The sequence below is a fragment of the Thunnus albacares genome, chromosome 1, assembly GCF_914725855.1.
Source record: "Thunnus albacares chromosome 1, fThuAlb1.1, whole genome shotgun sequence".
NCBI lineage: Eukaryota > Metazoa > Chordata > Actinopteri > Scombriformes > Scombridae > Thunnus > Thunnus albacares.
Window position 1 is genome coordinate 24,698,219 of NC_058106.1, and position 15,321 is coordinate 24,713,539.

General features: G+C 42.7%; 1 protein-coding gene across 6 annotated transcripts in view; it reads right to left on the reverse strand.

The window, feature by feature from the left end:
- Positions 1-657: 657 nt before the first annotated feature.
- The window catches only part of ankrd11 (ankyrin repeat domain 11), a 110,859-nt gene continuing 96,195 nt past the window's right edge, over positions 658-15,321 (reverse strand). For 5 of the 6 annotated variants that reach the window (XM_044351417.1, XM_044351425.1, XM_044351445.1 and 2 more), the window contains 9 exons: positions 14,621-14,821; positions 14,372-14,514; positions 13,945-14,092; positions 9,346-13,795; positions 6,555-9,246; positions 6,148-6,246; positions 5,582-5,725; positions 5,376-5,468; positions 658-5,256 (listed from right to left, as the gene is read on the reverse strand). In XM_044351417.1, the coding sequence (XP_044207352.1) occupies positions 5,071-5,256; positions 5,376-5,468; positions 5,582-5,725; positions 6,148-6,246; positions 6,555-9,246; positions 9,346-13,795; positions 13,945-14,092; positions 14,372-14,514; positions 14,621-14,821 (8,156 nt within the window). In that variant the 3' untranslated portion in view covers positions 658-5,070. The remainder of the gene's footprint in view (positions 5,257-5,375; positions 5,469-5,581; positions 5,726-6,147; positions 6,247-6,554; positions 9,247-9,345; positions 13,796-13,944; positions 14,093-14,371; positions 14,515-14,620; positions 14,822-15,321) is intronic. The other variant, XM_044351454.1, reaches the window with a different exon arrangement.

A 15,321-nucleotide genomic window follows, 5' to 3' on the forward strand; every position in this document is an offset into this window, starting at 1 on the left:
AAGTGTAACAAGTTACAAGGAAATTACCAAATGACACAGCATATCCACATGATGACTCGTAACATCAACAGGTTTTTCTACCTTGTGACAGAGCTGTTTGTTAACTGCAGAGAAAGACATAAATTGGTTTGGTAAAATTAAACAATGCGTCAGGTGACATGACTCCAATGTGCATGAATAACAAAAATGGCAAAGACAATTGAAAATAATCAGGATGTTGAAATAAATAACCTATTTACTGATGAGTCCAGGCTTTTCTTTATGACATGATAGATTGATTTTGGCTGGTGACACTCTGACTGAACTCTTTCAGGCTATGAGATTACCACATGTACCAAACCTGGCAGCTGTGTCAGAGAAGGCATTTCAAACATTTGGATTGTGAAACAGCTTTTGCTCACAGTGAAGATTTATGTGGTGACACCAAATGTGGAAACATGTCACTGGAACATCACAAGAAAACAATAATGACTTTGATGGTAATTATATTAAGATAAATGTTATCATTTAAGTGCATATTCTTGTGAGTAGATATATTTGGGATGTATCTGAAATAATTGGTGATATCTTTGATGATGCGGTTGTGTACCATTCAGCTTTTTCCATAACGACACAGGCAATGCAAACAGAAAACGAAGAACCAGAGGGGGGAGCTGGTAATATTTCAAAATTTTATTAACGAACATAATCTCTGAGGAACAACAGCAGTTCTCGCGCTCTCTGTACATGCAACTGTAGAAAATAACAATTTAGAATTTTTTCAGTTTTAGTCTTTTTTTTCCCATCCATCCTCATTTTTCAGTTTCTCGCATTTTTATTTTTTTGTGATTTTTTTTCCTTTTCTTTTTTTGCAGGAAATCAACAACAGCTAAAGGTGAAAGTACTGGATTTCTGTTACAGCACTGACGATAGCATCAACAACCCCCCATATATCCCCTCCCCCCCCCTTAGCTGCTCCAACAATATGTACACAAATAAACTACATTGTACAAATAAAAAAATGTTACATTGTTACATCATAATCACCTGCAGCGAGCGCACGCAGCTCGTTGCTGTTAGAACCCCACATTCTACGCAATTTTTCAGACTAGTACAAAGAGGAGGGTGCAAAACGTCCTGGGAGGTTTTATTTACAGAGCTATGTACAGTATGTCTCTTTCACGCATTACACGGAGGAAAATTTACACAGCGGAGACCAACTTCAACTCAAAACATACCACAGGTGTCAGAAAAAACAAAAAGATAATAAATAGGTTATTTCTCACCATTTAAAGAGTAGTTCTCCATGCTTTTTATTAGTCATTTTCCATTCTAAAACAAAAAAGGAACAAAGAAACAGCTACAGTCTGGGTTTTAATTAAAAAATAAAACAAAAGAAAACTAGAAAAAAAGGCTTGAAATCGTGATTCTATATAATGAAAAAATAGCAATTATGTATATTTATGTCCAGTAAGAAAAAAAAAAAAACAACAAATAACAAATCTAAAATAAACATTATGAGTGAATGTGAGGAGAGTAGAGGTAATATGTTGCTGACTGAGGTGGTGTCAGGCTAGCATCTGTATCACCACGGCCAAGTGCTCTACTGTGCATCTGAGGACTGATGTGTGTGTCGTCTGTACTGAATTTATCCAGAAATCACTCTTTGCTTGTTGAATATTCACACTGGAGAATCAATGTGGATGGATGTGTTTAGTCTATTGCTCTGCGCAGCGGTGTATTGCAGACTGGGGGGGAGAAATCGCCTGTCAGTTGTTCAATGCGTGACTGTCTTGTGTCAACCATCACCATTTCAAGCCTTTGTGGTTCAAATAAATGACTGATTACGGGAGTAAAAACAAAGGCAAGGGCTTAAACCGTTTTTTTTTTCTTTTTTTGTTTGTTTTTTGTTTTTAAAAAAAGGTGACACATGAAACGGAAACACATTTGATGTCTTGTAAACAATAGTGAGGGTGTGGTCGGTCAGGGCATAGTAACGGTATACATTCTGCTCGATAAGCAACGTGATTGACATGCCACTGGTGTTTATGCTTTATACAGGAACAAAAACCCCAAAGATAAACACAACAACATTCAAAACTACATACACCGAGTTAAAAAACACACAAGGATTCTGTGAACAAAAGACACCCTAAACCTCTTCCCCAAAAACTGTGTAAGAAACCAACAACAAAGTAAAAACAAAAACATGGCGAACAGGGGGTTTAAAAAAAACAAAATTTCTGGCTATTTGTATCCAAATATGTATGTATATGTATGTATACCAACCAGGATGTGTGTGTAACTATACATCTAGCCACCTTGTCTGCACAGTGTAATAGCAACAACCATTGCACTTGACTAGACATACCATACACAGCTATGCTGACTGACAGTGTGTAAATCACTTAAATGTTTCAGATAATATTGCCATCAGGATACATGAGCAGCTCTCACACACAGACAGGCAGCCTATGTGGTAGGTCAGGAAAGCTTTTCAAAAGACCCACTGAAAATTGAGAATCACTACCAGTCATCACAAATCACCATTTTGATGAGATTTTTTTTTTTTTTTAAACTGAGGACAATAAAATTTGACTCAGCAAAGGCCGTTTCTATCCCCTCTGCTGTTTGTGTTAATGCGTGTCCACTTTTTAGTTCATTCTGAGAAGATTTAAGTCTTGTAACTGTCTGCTTGGGGCCTGACACAAGAACATGATTGTGGCAAATGCCAGCACACAACAGTAATATGAGGAAGTAACCTAAACATTTAAAATCCCTGACGACACTAGCCAAACCCCTTGCAGATTAAACATTGATAAAACTTAGAAAGGCTGATGTGACTGGAGCTAAATGTTTCCGATGTTATTATGTTGGAATCCTGTGAGGGATCTGACCTCCCTATGGGCTGTAATAAAATTTAAATATATTTAAAAACACCCATTCAATTGAAAGGCCACGCGTCTTGTGCAAAGCCAAATAAGGTTCTTGAGTTTTTTCTGACACCACTGGCACCATCCAGTGAGTAAAGCTGGAACAGCACCTAGAAAATATAAGCTGCTCTCCAGTAACGGAGAAGCAGACAGACTCGACACACCAATGTTAAAAAGTCCGAATGGAATGAAACATGTCCATGAAAGTTACAACTCTTCAGTTTGACTAATGCAAAAACAAATGAGGTGCTGAAAGACCCGTGTCCTGTACATTTTACACAATGATGTTTTGTGATGATTAGAAATGATTTCAGTCCAATTTTTGTAAATTAAAAAAATAAGGAAAATTAATTTGAAACTATTACACATTAACGTGATGCTTTTGCTCATGAATGACATCTCTCTTACTTTCATCCCACCCATATATATCTATGCGACTTTGCCCAACAATGAGTACATTTTTTTTTTTTTTCACTGAAAAAGGCATTTTCTTGGTTCGAGATTTTTCAGATATAATTGTGTAGTAAAGCAATGAATAATAATCCTCTGTCTATACTTTAAATAAATCCTCAACAACTATTCTGCTACATCTGAGGGACTAAATGGTGGTTGGCCTGTGGGAGGCCGGTTAAATCCAGAAGTGGTCTCTGTCAGCTATTTCTGTGTTTGTTGTGGTGATCCACATCCAGGTGAGTTGCTTTACCTTACCCTGGACTGAATCTAGTGATGGGATCATACAACTGTGCACTGGAGTCTTTCAAATACTGACAGAATCGTGTACACATTTTGGCCCATGGATATGAGGGGGGAAAGTGCTGCCCAAAAGTGAACTGTACATAAAAAGATAATTTTTATTTCTTTTATGTTTTTTCTTTACACTTAACTGAGTGATATTACAGTACATAGGTTATTTACAACTGTGCAGTAATGTGTGGCAAAATAAATTATCTAGAAGGCAGCAAGAATACATTGGTTAACGAATATAAAAACTGTACATAATTTACGGAATACAACTTTTTTTCAGTTTTCTTTTGTTTTTTTCCATTAAACTAATATTGGCTCTGTAGTGTTTCAAGTCACTTCCTCAGAAACAATGAAATGCCCAAGTAAAGAAATAGACAAAAACAATATTTCTCTCCACCTGCCAAAACCACAATTTCTCAATAGTCTCTTTGAATCTCAACATTCGTTATGTTTGTTTCTTCTGGTTGTCCTGTGGTGTTTTTGCAGTCCATGGCGGTCTGATGTGTTTGTGTTGGAGCAAGCAGGGTGGCTGAGGAACATTCCGGTCTGTCCTCAGGGATCCGTGCCTGTCCTCTTCTGTTTAGCAAGGCTGAGAGGCTGCAGGATCAGTCTCTTCCTCTCAGACGTGCACACACACATCGATATCCCTCTGCTGTATTCCAACCTGCTGCAGGCTCTGTCGCACAATTGTTTAGCTCGGCCTGGTGCAGTGTGAACAGAGAGGGTGTCCTCTGGGTATATGGTCTTATAGCCCCAAATCCATCAGCGGCTGGTTCTAGCTTCCCGGTCTGTCCGTCCCAGCCGTCTCGCTTTAGATACACACTGAAGATCCAAATGATGCACCACAGCTCCGTTGACATCTTCTGGGTCAGCGCTGCACTCTGCCTAGTTCTCCTGGCCCACCAGGAGCCCTGGGTCAACAGGGGAGGCTTCTCCTAAGTCCTCCCTCAGGACAGGCACCACGCTTTTGGGTGAGCTCCTCTCCGAAACCTCCTCCCAGTGGTGGTGGTGGTGGGTCTATTGAAGCAGGGACCAAAAACGAACGCAGAAAATATATCTCTGTCCCCTGTCTCACTGTAACTGAGCACTGAGGAGTTGTGTCCCAATGTCAGAGCCTCAAAGCAAAAACTGTTTCTGCTTTTCGCGCTCTGATCAAACAAAAGAGTAAAAACTTTGAGGATGAAAGTGCAAGTTGTGTATTTTCTTTTTCCCCAGTAAAAACAGGTTTCCTTCTTCACGGAAGGGAATCAAGAGCAAGTTTTTCCATCTGTACTCTTTTTCTATATAATATTTTTTCCTGTCTAAAGTCCTCTTTCAAACTTGCTAGCCCTTTCCATTCGTTCTGTTCAACGAAGTCTCTTTGAGAAGAAGTAATTCAGACGAAGTTCGCTCTCTATCTGTGAGCACAGGTGTGTCACGCAGGCAGCAGGACAAAGTCGTCGTTGACATCAACCATTGGCACGTAGAAGGACGGCACTTCGTTGACACAGAGGGACTTATGCCCCGCTGGGTCCAGCTCCTGGACCTTCAACTGCCACTCCATCCTTTGCACTGCGTTGAGGGCTGCTGCCTCGTGCTGTTGCCGCATCAATAAACATGTCTGTGGAAAGGAGAAGGTGAGCATAAATCCACCTGCCAAGCACTCAGAGTATGATATCAATGCCTTTAACTCAAGACATAACAGCACATATTAGCAGACTACAGGGTGCCGATATTTACCTTCATGCGGTCATATTTATCATCCACATCCTGGATCCAGGAAATGAACTGACGAGCGTTGAAGCGATCTCTCACAGATTTGTTCTCATCACCCTGAGAAAACAGAATAAATTACAATGCAGATTATGTAAAAATGGCTGCCATATTCTCTACTGAAATCAGTTACAACTGACATGACACTTAATGTGTCTTTGTATATTTCCTACCTGGCTCTCTGATGGCATGTTGTATACTTCAGAGTCCAAAAGCATGGTGCAGGCGCTGAACGGCACAGCCTGATTGGCTATTGTCCTGGCAGCTCTGCAGTGGACCCTTAACACTTCCTGCTCACATGAGACAATCAGCTTCTCCTGTGAACAATAAAATAAAGAAAGAAAATAAATATTAAGATATACAGTTGGACAATAAGCTGAATAACATGCTGGTTGGTGGGGTCAATAGAAGTGGGTCTTGATCATAAAGCTGCTCTGTGTGTTTCATTAAATTAGTCTTCACTTTATTAGAGAGAGATGAATTAGATTTGTGCCTGCAATCCACTCTGGCAGAACCTAGGAGTAGGAGGTATGCAGATTTCACTTAATTTCTATTAAAAACAGGCTTTGATCTTTCATCAAAGAAGTGCTTATGGCGTTCAGTGTACATGTGTGTGGCTGTATGTATGAAAGCAGAAACAGGGAGTGAGCAACGACTGAATTAATAGATAAGGAATAAGGCCGGAAAATAAGAAATGTTAAAAATGTGAACATGTCATGTCATGCAATATATTCCTTACCCGTTCTATGCTGTGCTGCAACCTGAGCTTCCCTCTCACAGCCTCCTGTTGTCTGAAGAGCTCCTTCAGAGGTTCTGACAGCGATGGAGGTGGGGCAATCTGATGAACAAACACAACATAGACCATTTATATCCTCTAACACCTCTCAATTTTTATTACACCAGAACAGACAGTATACATTCTAGAGCTTTTGTTTACATTTCCACAGTAAGACATAATACTTAAAAAAAACTCTTGCCATGCAATAGTAAAAAAATATCAATAAAAATTGCTTCAATACTGTCAAATGTTAGATAATTTATCAGAATCAGACCTACATTCTTCAGCTTGTTTCAGTGCTTATAGAATTGACTGAGGTATTATTTTGGCTGTATCATTAGGAAAAAAGTACAATCACCATAACTTACCACAGGGATATGAAGCTTGCTGAGGGGCTTGCCATCTAGCAGGTAGGAGCCGGTGTAGGTCACATACTCGGCATAACACTGTGGGGCCTGTGGGGTGATGTAGCACAGAATCTTCCTCTTTTCCTCAATCTTCTTCCTGATCTGCAGGTACTCAAAGTAAGGGTTGGAACGGTCACTGTGGTAAGGCTCAATATCATCCAGCTTGATGGCATTGACTACTACAGCCAAAGTCTGCTGAATCATTTCTCTGGTCTGCTGCATGGCTGTGTTCACCAGTTGGACCTGGACTTGCTGCCCAGCCGAACGTGGAAATTTCCTCTTCCGTGGGTGCTGGGTCTGAGATTCCTCTTCGTCCATAGGAAGAGGACGACCTTTAGTCGTCTTACTGAGAACCACTGATGCGGAGGTGGTCACAGAAGTAGATACAGCCACTGCTGGGGTTGAATTAGATGCAGCAGAAGAGACACTAAGCACAGATTCTTTGTCTTTCTTCAGAGCTGAGAAGGTAGAGGCAGAGGTGGGGGTCTGAGTTCTCGTAGGAATAGGGTTAATGCTCACTGCTGGACTGGTCGTTACAGGGGTGGCAGTTGCAGAAGAAGTTATGCTGGAGGTAGGAGGGACAGCAGCAGCAGAAGGATTGTTCTTGGCGCGATTACGGGTCATCCTTTGAGGGATTTCCTCCACCTTCTTGGGGATATCTAATGTGGGGGACACTGTGGTCAGGGTTACCGGCGTCTGCTTGGAAGTGGCCTCCTGGGTGTCGGATTGTTCCACTGTGCTGGAGAGGGAGACTGCCACTGGGAGCTGAGGAAGAGGACTGCATGATATGGATTCTGCTACAGGCTCAGACATCTCCTCTGGTCTCACCTCTGACTTGACAGCAGACACTGATTCCAGGGGTAACTGCAAAGACTCAGTGAGGGAGTGGATCTGTATGTGATGTTGCTGAGTGGCATCTGATTTCACAGACGAATACAACACACTAGGATCCGACTCATCAGGTCCTCCGTAAGGTCCCTTTCTTTCCAACATGCTGCTCTGTTGTTGTGTGAGAGACAGAGAGCTGTTGACTGGCACACTCTGAGGCTCAGGGTCCAACTCTTGCTGGAAGTTGGTATGTGGTGATGGTACAACCAGGTCTTGTCCGGTAGGTTCGCCTAGCCCTAGGTCTACAGCAGAGCATGAAGTCTTAGCTAGGCTTGGTAGGTCCACCTCCATTATGTCTGGGTCATCTACATCTGTGATGGTATGTCTAATGTGGGTCGGTACAGTCTTGTTGTGGTCAGCTAGTTCTGGGTCTCGAGACTCAGCTTCTTCTGACTTGTCTGGGAGTGGTAAGTCAGGCAAGGAGAATGGTCCCAAGTCATCCAGTTCATCTGTATCAGCAGAGAATGGGTCTGCCCATGGCACCACTGGTTCAGGGCCCACAGCTGGAGCCATGTCGCCATCAGTGGTAGCACCGAAGCTGTGTGTGCTCTGTCTGCTGTCTGGCTCTATACATGCTGACTCTGTATCCATCTGGTGACTATCCTCTATGTTAGGCTTGTTGCAGTCCTGGAAGAAAGACTCCAGCCTAGTGGAGGATGATGAGGTGTTTAAATAGTTGGGTTCCCCATCCATAGCAGTGTCAGGCCTCTCTGGAGAGGGGATATCGGCCACAGCCTCCTTCTGCTCATCGAAGTCCTCAGGGTCCTCCTTATGCCACCTATTCCAGGTGGCGTAAGGGGGAGTGACAGAGGGGTGTCCAGACATGTGCTGCATGTCACTGTCTGAATGCGAATAAGGACTGGTTATTTTGGAGACAGCAGCCTCTATCTCTCCATACGTCCTGTGGGGAGATTTGAGGTCCATATCAGGATTCCAACCCATACTATGATCAAAGCAATTGTCTCCATGGTTGGGTGCAGAGTGTGCTGGAGAGAGCTGGTGGACCTCTGGATCTTGCCGTTCTGGAGACTCTGCAGGCCAGCTCTTCCTTAGAGGGTCCTCAACTTGAGGGGAGAAGGAACAGGGCTCCGCTGTTTGCTCCGCCTCCTCTGCTGCACAGTGATCTCCATCAGCTCTTTCATCCAAATCACCGTCCTCCTCATCATCCTCGTCTTCTTCATCCTCTTCTTCCTGTTCCTGTTCCTGTTCCTCTGTGACAGAAGGTAGATCTGACAGGACCAGGTTAGGCTCACTGTGGTGAGGCTCAGAGATGTCATCGATATCCAGCGGTGGCAAAGCAGCAGGAGCTGGGGTTGGTGGTGCAGCAATGTCGAAGCAGGGTTCTTGGGGGTCTGGCCTGTGAACTGGTGTAGAAGGTTTGGGCAAGAAACTGTTGTACACACTGTCAGGAAGGTGCTCATTACTCTCTGTGCCAGCAAGAGTTGGTGCTGCCACATCTGGCGTTGGATGAGTTGGTTCCCGCCGAGGGGACAACATTCTTATCGGGGAGAAATAGGGTGATGGCAGGCACTCCAGCCTATCCACAGATGCTGATTTCTCTTCTAGAGTTTGGGAGGAAGCTGGATCAAATTCAGCAGCTGGATCACTCTGCTGTCGAAGGAACTTGTCAGCTTCAGCTTTGAACTCATCCTCCAGAGGCCTGCGGACATCAGAGGATGCAGAACGGCTGACAAGTGGCAGCTGGAGGTTCTTTGCAGGGGTAGGGCAGGTGCCCTCCTGGAAACCCTGGGAGTTAGAGTACCTGCTGGGTGGAGAACAGAAACAAAAGAAATTAGAAAATAGTCAACAGAGTAAAACTCCCTTTGAATAATCCAAACAGTAAACCCACAGTAAAATGTAATACCTTTCAAAGAAGGATGGGGAGCAAGCGTTCATAGACATAGTCATAGCTGATGAATTCTGGCAGTCCAGACCATCCAGCATGATGTCAGGGTAATCTTCTGCACTACAAGATGGGGTCCGTGGAGTCTGCATTACTTCTTCATAGCTTGGGCAGGAGATGACAGATGTTGGTGTGGGGACACCAGTTGGCCTGTTCTGATCTGGTCTAGGAGAAGCAGGAAGGTTCTCCTTCATTTGGTGTCCAGCCAGCCAGTCCTTTGAGTTTTGACTGTCAGTAGGTTGGAACTTCCTGCTAGGGGACATCATTTGGGCCGGGAGACCCACATCCTTCAGCTTCTTCTCTTTAAGACCAGACTCCAGGCTGTTGGATTTCTTTGATGAAAGCTCACTGCGATTTTTCCGGACTTCCTCTGTGGACTTAGTTTTGTCCTTGAGTTTAGGATCCCCTGACTTGGGTCTCAGCTTTTCCATCTGCTTCATCCTTTCTTTATGTCTCTTGTGGCGCTCTTCAATCTCCTGATCTTTTAGACTCAGCATCTGACCAAAACTTGTAATTTGATAATCACCATCCACCAACAGTTTTTCACGTGGACGATTATCTTTCCGCACCGTGTCTTTGGACTGAGTGAGCTTTTCATTTTCATCCTTAGCCTTTGATTTACTGTGGTCCATTCTGTTGTCTTTGTCCAGCGTATCCCGATTTCGGTCTTTTTTCATATCAAATTTGGGACTTTCTTCTTTTGATCTGTCTTTCAGAACAGTTACCTGGGGCCCATCTTTCAACCCTGACTTCACATCCTCTTTGGAGTGTTTAAATGACCCAAAGCCATCCATGTATTTATTCTTCTCCTCCTTAATTTTTTCCTTGTGTTTCTCTTTTTTCTTTTTGTCCTTCATCCTGTCACTGATGACACCAGTTGCTTTGTCCTTTTTGGACATCTCTTTTTCAAATTCCAATGTTTTATCAAAGTCGTCTTCACCATCTCCCTTACCTCCATATGGGAATGTGTAAGGGTCTGCCTCTAGAGGCATGGGCTCTTTCTCAAAAGGTAAACTCTCTCTGCGACTGTAAGATTCTCTGATCTCCTCGGTCTTGTCACGTTTCTCTCCTTTGTCCTTCTTGACCTTTTCTTTCTCCTTGTCGTGACTTTTCTTGGACGAAGAAGAGGAGGAATGTCGATGCCTCTCTTTCTCTCTGAACTTATCCTGGGGTGTAGATATAGACAGGGAGTCTCTCCTGTCCTCAGACACATCTGTCAGGCTGATGGAGTCATAGTAACTAGTGAGGACTGGGTCATGACCTCGGTCAGTAAAGCTGTCCGAAGAGATTTCACTGTTCTTGTCATTAGAGTCATCCTTGTAGTCATTCATAGCTTCCTCCTCCAATTTTTCTAAGAGGGACTTTTCATTCTCACCGCTGCCTTTTGAAGGTTTCCTTTCCTTAGAATGGTCCAGCTTGTCTTTATATTTGCTCTTTGTCTTTTCCTCACTGGTATCCCTTTTATCCAACAGCTTCTGCTTATTTTTCTTCTCTTGGTTTGAGTCCACTGACATTCTGTCTTTTCTTTCCTTATGTTTTGCATCCACAGAGTCTTTCTTGTCTTTGTTGTGTTTCTCTAGGGAGCCTTTCCTTTCTTTACCTGTGTCAAATGTGGCCTTTTCTTTCTTCTTCTCTTTGTGTTCTTTTTCTTTCGCCTTTTCGATATTATGTTTAGCCTCCGCAGAAGATTTCCGAACTTTTTCTGAAGGGAAGTGATCCAGCTCATCCTGATCAGGTGTTGAGTCTTTTCTGATGGAGTCAGACACAACCCCACCATTGTAGCTGTCCTCATCATCATCACTTTCATCAGTGAAAATGTCAGCTATCTTGTACCACGTTTTCTCTCGAATTTTCTCAGGTTTTCTTTCCTCTTTCTTTACCTCGATGAAATCCTTCTCCCTCTCAGCATGTTTGTCTTGAGAAGCCTTTTCTTTCTTGTCCTTGGTCTGTTCCGATGACATCTTTCGATCTTTGTCTTTGCCATGAGACTCTTTATGTTTGTCTTTGGCCCCCTCCTTCTTGTCTTTGGTGCTACGGTCTGCATCCTTTTCCTTGACAGCTTTTTCTATGGAGCTTTTCTCACTCTTCTCCTTCTCCTGATCAGCTCCTCTGTCTTTTGTTTTCTCCTTGTGCTTATCAGCTTTTGTCTTTTCTCGCTTTTCCACTCCCTCACCCTTCTTTTCTTTCTCCTTTCCAGAGTGGTTTCTTTCTCTGATATCACATGATTTACTGACAGCATCAATGTCTTTGAAGAAAGTATCATTGTCATCTCTTATAGATTCTTGCTTGATTTTTATGTCCTTTCTTTCCTTCATGAACTCATATGAGTCTTTGCGGTCTCGACTAATGTCCAGAGAATCCTTCTCCTTTTTGTCTTTGACTACATCTGTGGACTCCTTCCGCTTCTTCTCTTTTTCAACTGAGTGACTGGAGTTTAATTTTTGTTTTTCTGACCAGTCTTTTTTCTTTTCATTTGTCTTTTCCGAGGAGTCTTTGTCTTTCTTCTTAGATGTGGCTTCTTTCTCTGATCTTTTCTCGTTATGGTCTGATTTCTTGTCCTTGACTTTGTTTTCTTTCCTCCTCGTCTCTTCCTTAACAGTCTCAACAATTAGTTTAACAGCGTTGTTGGCTTTGTATTCCTTGTACTCTTTGACAGGTGCGTCCCAGCTGTCATCTCCATAGAGGGAGGAGTCAGAGGACATCTCTGAGCCCCACCTGTCATGATGGTCATCTGAGGCACTGAGCTTTGTGTCCTCCAGGTTGAGGAAACGGTTGTTAACGTCATAGCTTTCATACTCTGACTCTTCCTTCTGTGCTTTGTCCTTTTTACATTTCTCCTTTTCCTCCTTGGTGTTTTTCTCCTTGTCCACCTTTAGATGTTTTTCCTCTTTCTGCTCACTTTTCCTGTCTGCCTTTGAGGAGGACTTTTCCTTGGACTTTTTCTTCTTCTCCTCTTTGTGAGCTTTTTGTTTATCCTCCTTGGGCTTCTCCTTCTCCTTGACATTTCTATCCTTGTCAGATTTTACAGGCTTTTCCCTCTCTTCCTTATTTGTCTTGTCCTTGGTGGAGTCCTTTGTTTTCTTATTTTTCTCCTCTTTCACTGTTCTATGCAAGTCTTTGCTAGATGACCACTCCTTATCTTCAGACTTGCTTTTTGACAGCCTATCCTCCTTTTTTGAATGGTCTTTTTCGTGTTTAGATAACTTGACTTTGCTCTCAGATGGGGATTCTGATTCAACAATTAAGGACTTTTGCCTTGAATCGTCAAAATCAAAAGAATAGCTCTTGACAAATTTCTCGTTCATGTCTTGATTAAGCACTAGACTTGGAGCTTTGTCCTTTTCCTTATTTTTGTGCTTGTGCTTCACTTTATGCTTTTTCAGCACTTTGCCATCTACATCGGTTTTAGAGGCCGTACTGTCTGCATTGGAGTTTTTGTAGAGCTCAGAGTTTTTCTTGTCTACTGTGTTACTGTGCACATTGTTATTCTTCTTTTTGTTCTCCTGCGCTTTCCTCTTCACTTGTTTTATTGACTCTACACTGGAATCAGCAGAGGAGTAGTCAGACTCACTGGACAGTCTTGTTCTGACGGAATCTGAGAGAGAACTGACATCTGACCATGTCGGAGATGACACTGTCTTCCAGCCATCTGTCCTCCACTGCTTTGGGTGCTGTTCTGCTAATGATGGTGTTTGTTTCTGACAGTTCAAGTTTCCATGGGAGGAGGAGGAGGAGGAGGATGCGTTAAAGCCAGGGGATTCTTTCAGGCTCGTTGCAGAAGAGTCCTTTATACTATTTGAGCCCTTATCATCCTCACTCTCCAAATCTGCACAATCAGAGTCAGATGTACAAAATTTGTCATTTACTTTACCAAATCTGACTTCTTTACTGACGTTGTTTTTACTCTCCTTCTTCCGCTTCTTTTTGACTTTATTCTTGTCTTTCTGTTGTTTAAGGCTCAGGCTGCCAGAGTCTCTAGTCTTGGTATTTGTTTGCTGGGCCTGTTGCCGTGGCGTAGGCGCTGGCGTGAAACACAACGTCCTATCATCCTCGTCTGAACTGTTACTGTCAGAGATGATCCGCCTGACAGTTTTCTTTGGTGTGAGCGAGTTGCTTTTGGAATAGGTTTTGACCTCCATCTTGGGTATGGAGATGAAGCTGTTGGGCTTGCTGATCGAGTCCTTGCGGAAGTCTTTTTTCAAGAGGTGCTTGTCGTCCACAGGGGGGACACGTTCCTCCTCATCATCCTCATCAAATTCGTATTCATCTTTGACGGGTGTGACTGCAGATTTAGGAGGGTCTGCTGTTTTCCCTTTCAACTTCAGGCCCTTCTCAAACTCTGAGTCTGTGTTATTGCCATCGACAGAGCTGGATGGGGCAAATGAAGGGGCATCTTCCTCTTCTGAAGATTCTGTGGACAGTAAAAAGAGGCAAAATCAATACACAATGTAAGTGAACACTTACAGCCCCATCCAAACTGTATGTAACAACTGCATATCAACAGTACATGGCTGATAACAGTCATGCAATTAGGTGACACAAAGATGTGATATTACATACCTGATGAACTTTCTTCACTTGAGGTGTAAGTGCCTTTCCCCAGCAACAGATTCAGCATAGTTGGAGAGTTGGCAACCTTCAAAGGTGTTTCACCTCTTCTGTTGCTTTGACGTGGGTCCCCTCCATACCGTAAAAGTAGCTTAACCACCTGAAACAAATAATTAAAAAAAAAGTTAATATAAATTGCAGTTTAAGAGGTATTTTACCAAGTTCTAGTAAAACCCTGTGGTTTAGAATTTAGAGGTCAAACACAAAGGTCAATGTGTCTCTAGTTTCACAGATATTATTAGGTCATATACATGAGCCATGAATAAGCATGATACAGAGTCAGAGTAATTAACTTCCTACTTTCCTTACAACTTTGATATATAATGTTGAGGGTGTTCAAACATGACCTAGCTTTAGTGACTTTGCATTTTTTATTTACCTTGAAATGTCCATTGTTGGATGCATCATGTAGAGGAGTGTCATCATCCAGACCCTTGGTGTTGACCTCTGCTCCGGCTGCCAGCAGCTGCTTGGCCACATCATAGTACCCCCTGTTGCACGCCTCATGCAATGCAGTCCAGCCTAATCATAAGAATAATTGCCGTGTGAGAGGTATATGCAGCATAAAAATGACTTTACATCGCTACATGCACAGAATAAAGGACAATCTGTATACAAAGCCTCTCACCTGCAAAGTCTTTTACATTCACATCAGCTCCCTCGCTGATGAGCTCCTTGATGCGGCGTACCTCTCCACGGATTGCTGCTCTGTGCAGCCGAGTCTCTCCTCTCTCATTTCGTTTATTCACTTTGTCTTTGGTTTTAGATGCAGAGTTTGGCGTTCCCTTCTGACCCAGACTGGACTGTGACTGGTGCTTTGGTGTTGTGTCTGTCGGTAGGAGATAAAGGAGACAAACTCCACTTCAACACTAGAAAGGATTCACATTTTTTACAGCTTTTTTAAAAAAAAAAGCTTTAATCATTCTTTCCATTTTGTTTACTGCTGCTATTTAAAAACAGCTTGTTGGAATTGCTGACAGCCAGAAGGGGGCAACCTTACTCTAACAATCCGTAGCAGATTGGTTGGACCCACTTAACTTGAGCTCATTTCATCACATTTACAAGATTAAACCCAAGCCTTAATCACATTTACATTATTGAGTTTGCACAGCTATTGTCCCAAATGATATTTGAAACTCACTCACTTAATCTATGTCCATGCCTTCAGGCATGCAACAAAGGAATTAACATATAAATAAAAATGGCTATGCGTTAGTCCTCACCAACCTAATTCTATCTGAAATGTCAACAATAAGAGAAAAAGTACAATGCTGCAACAACGTTATTTTAGGAATGTAATACATGTAGGGCCAAATGCCTTCGTCTATC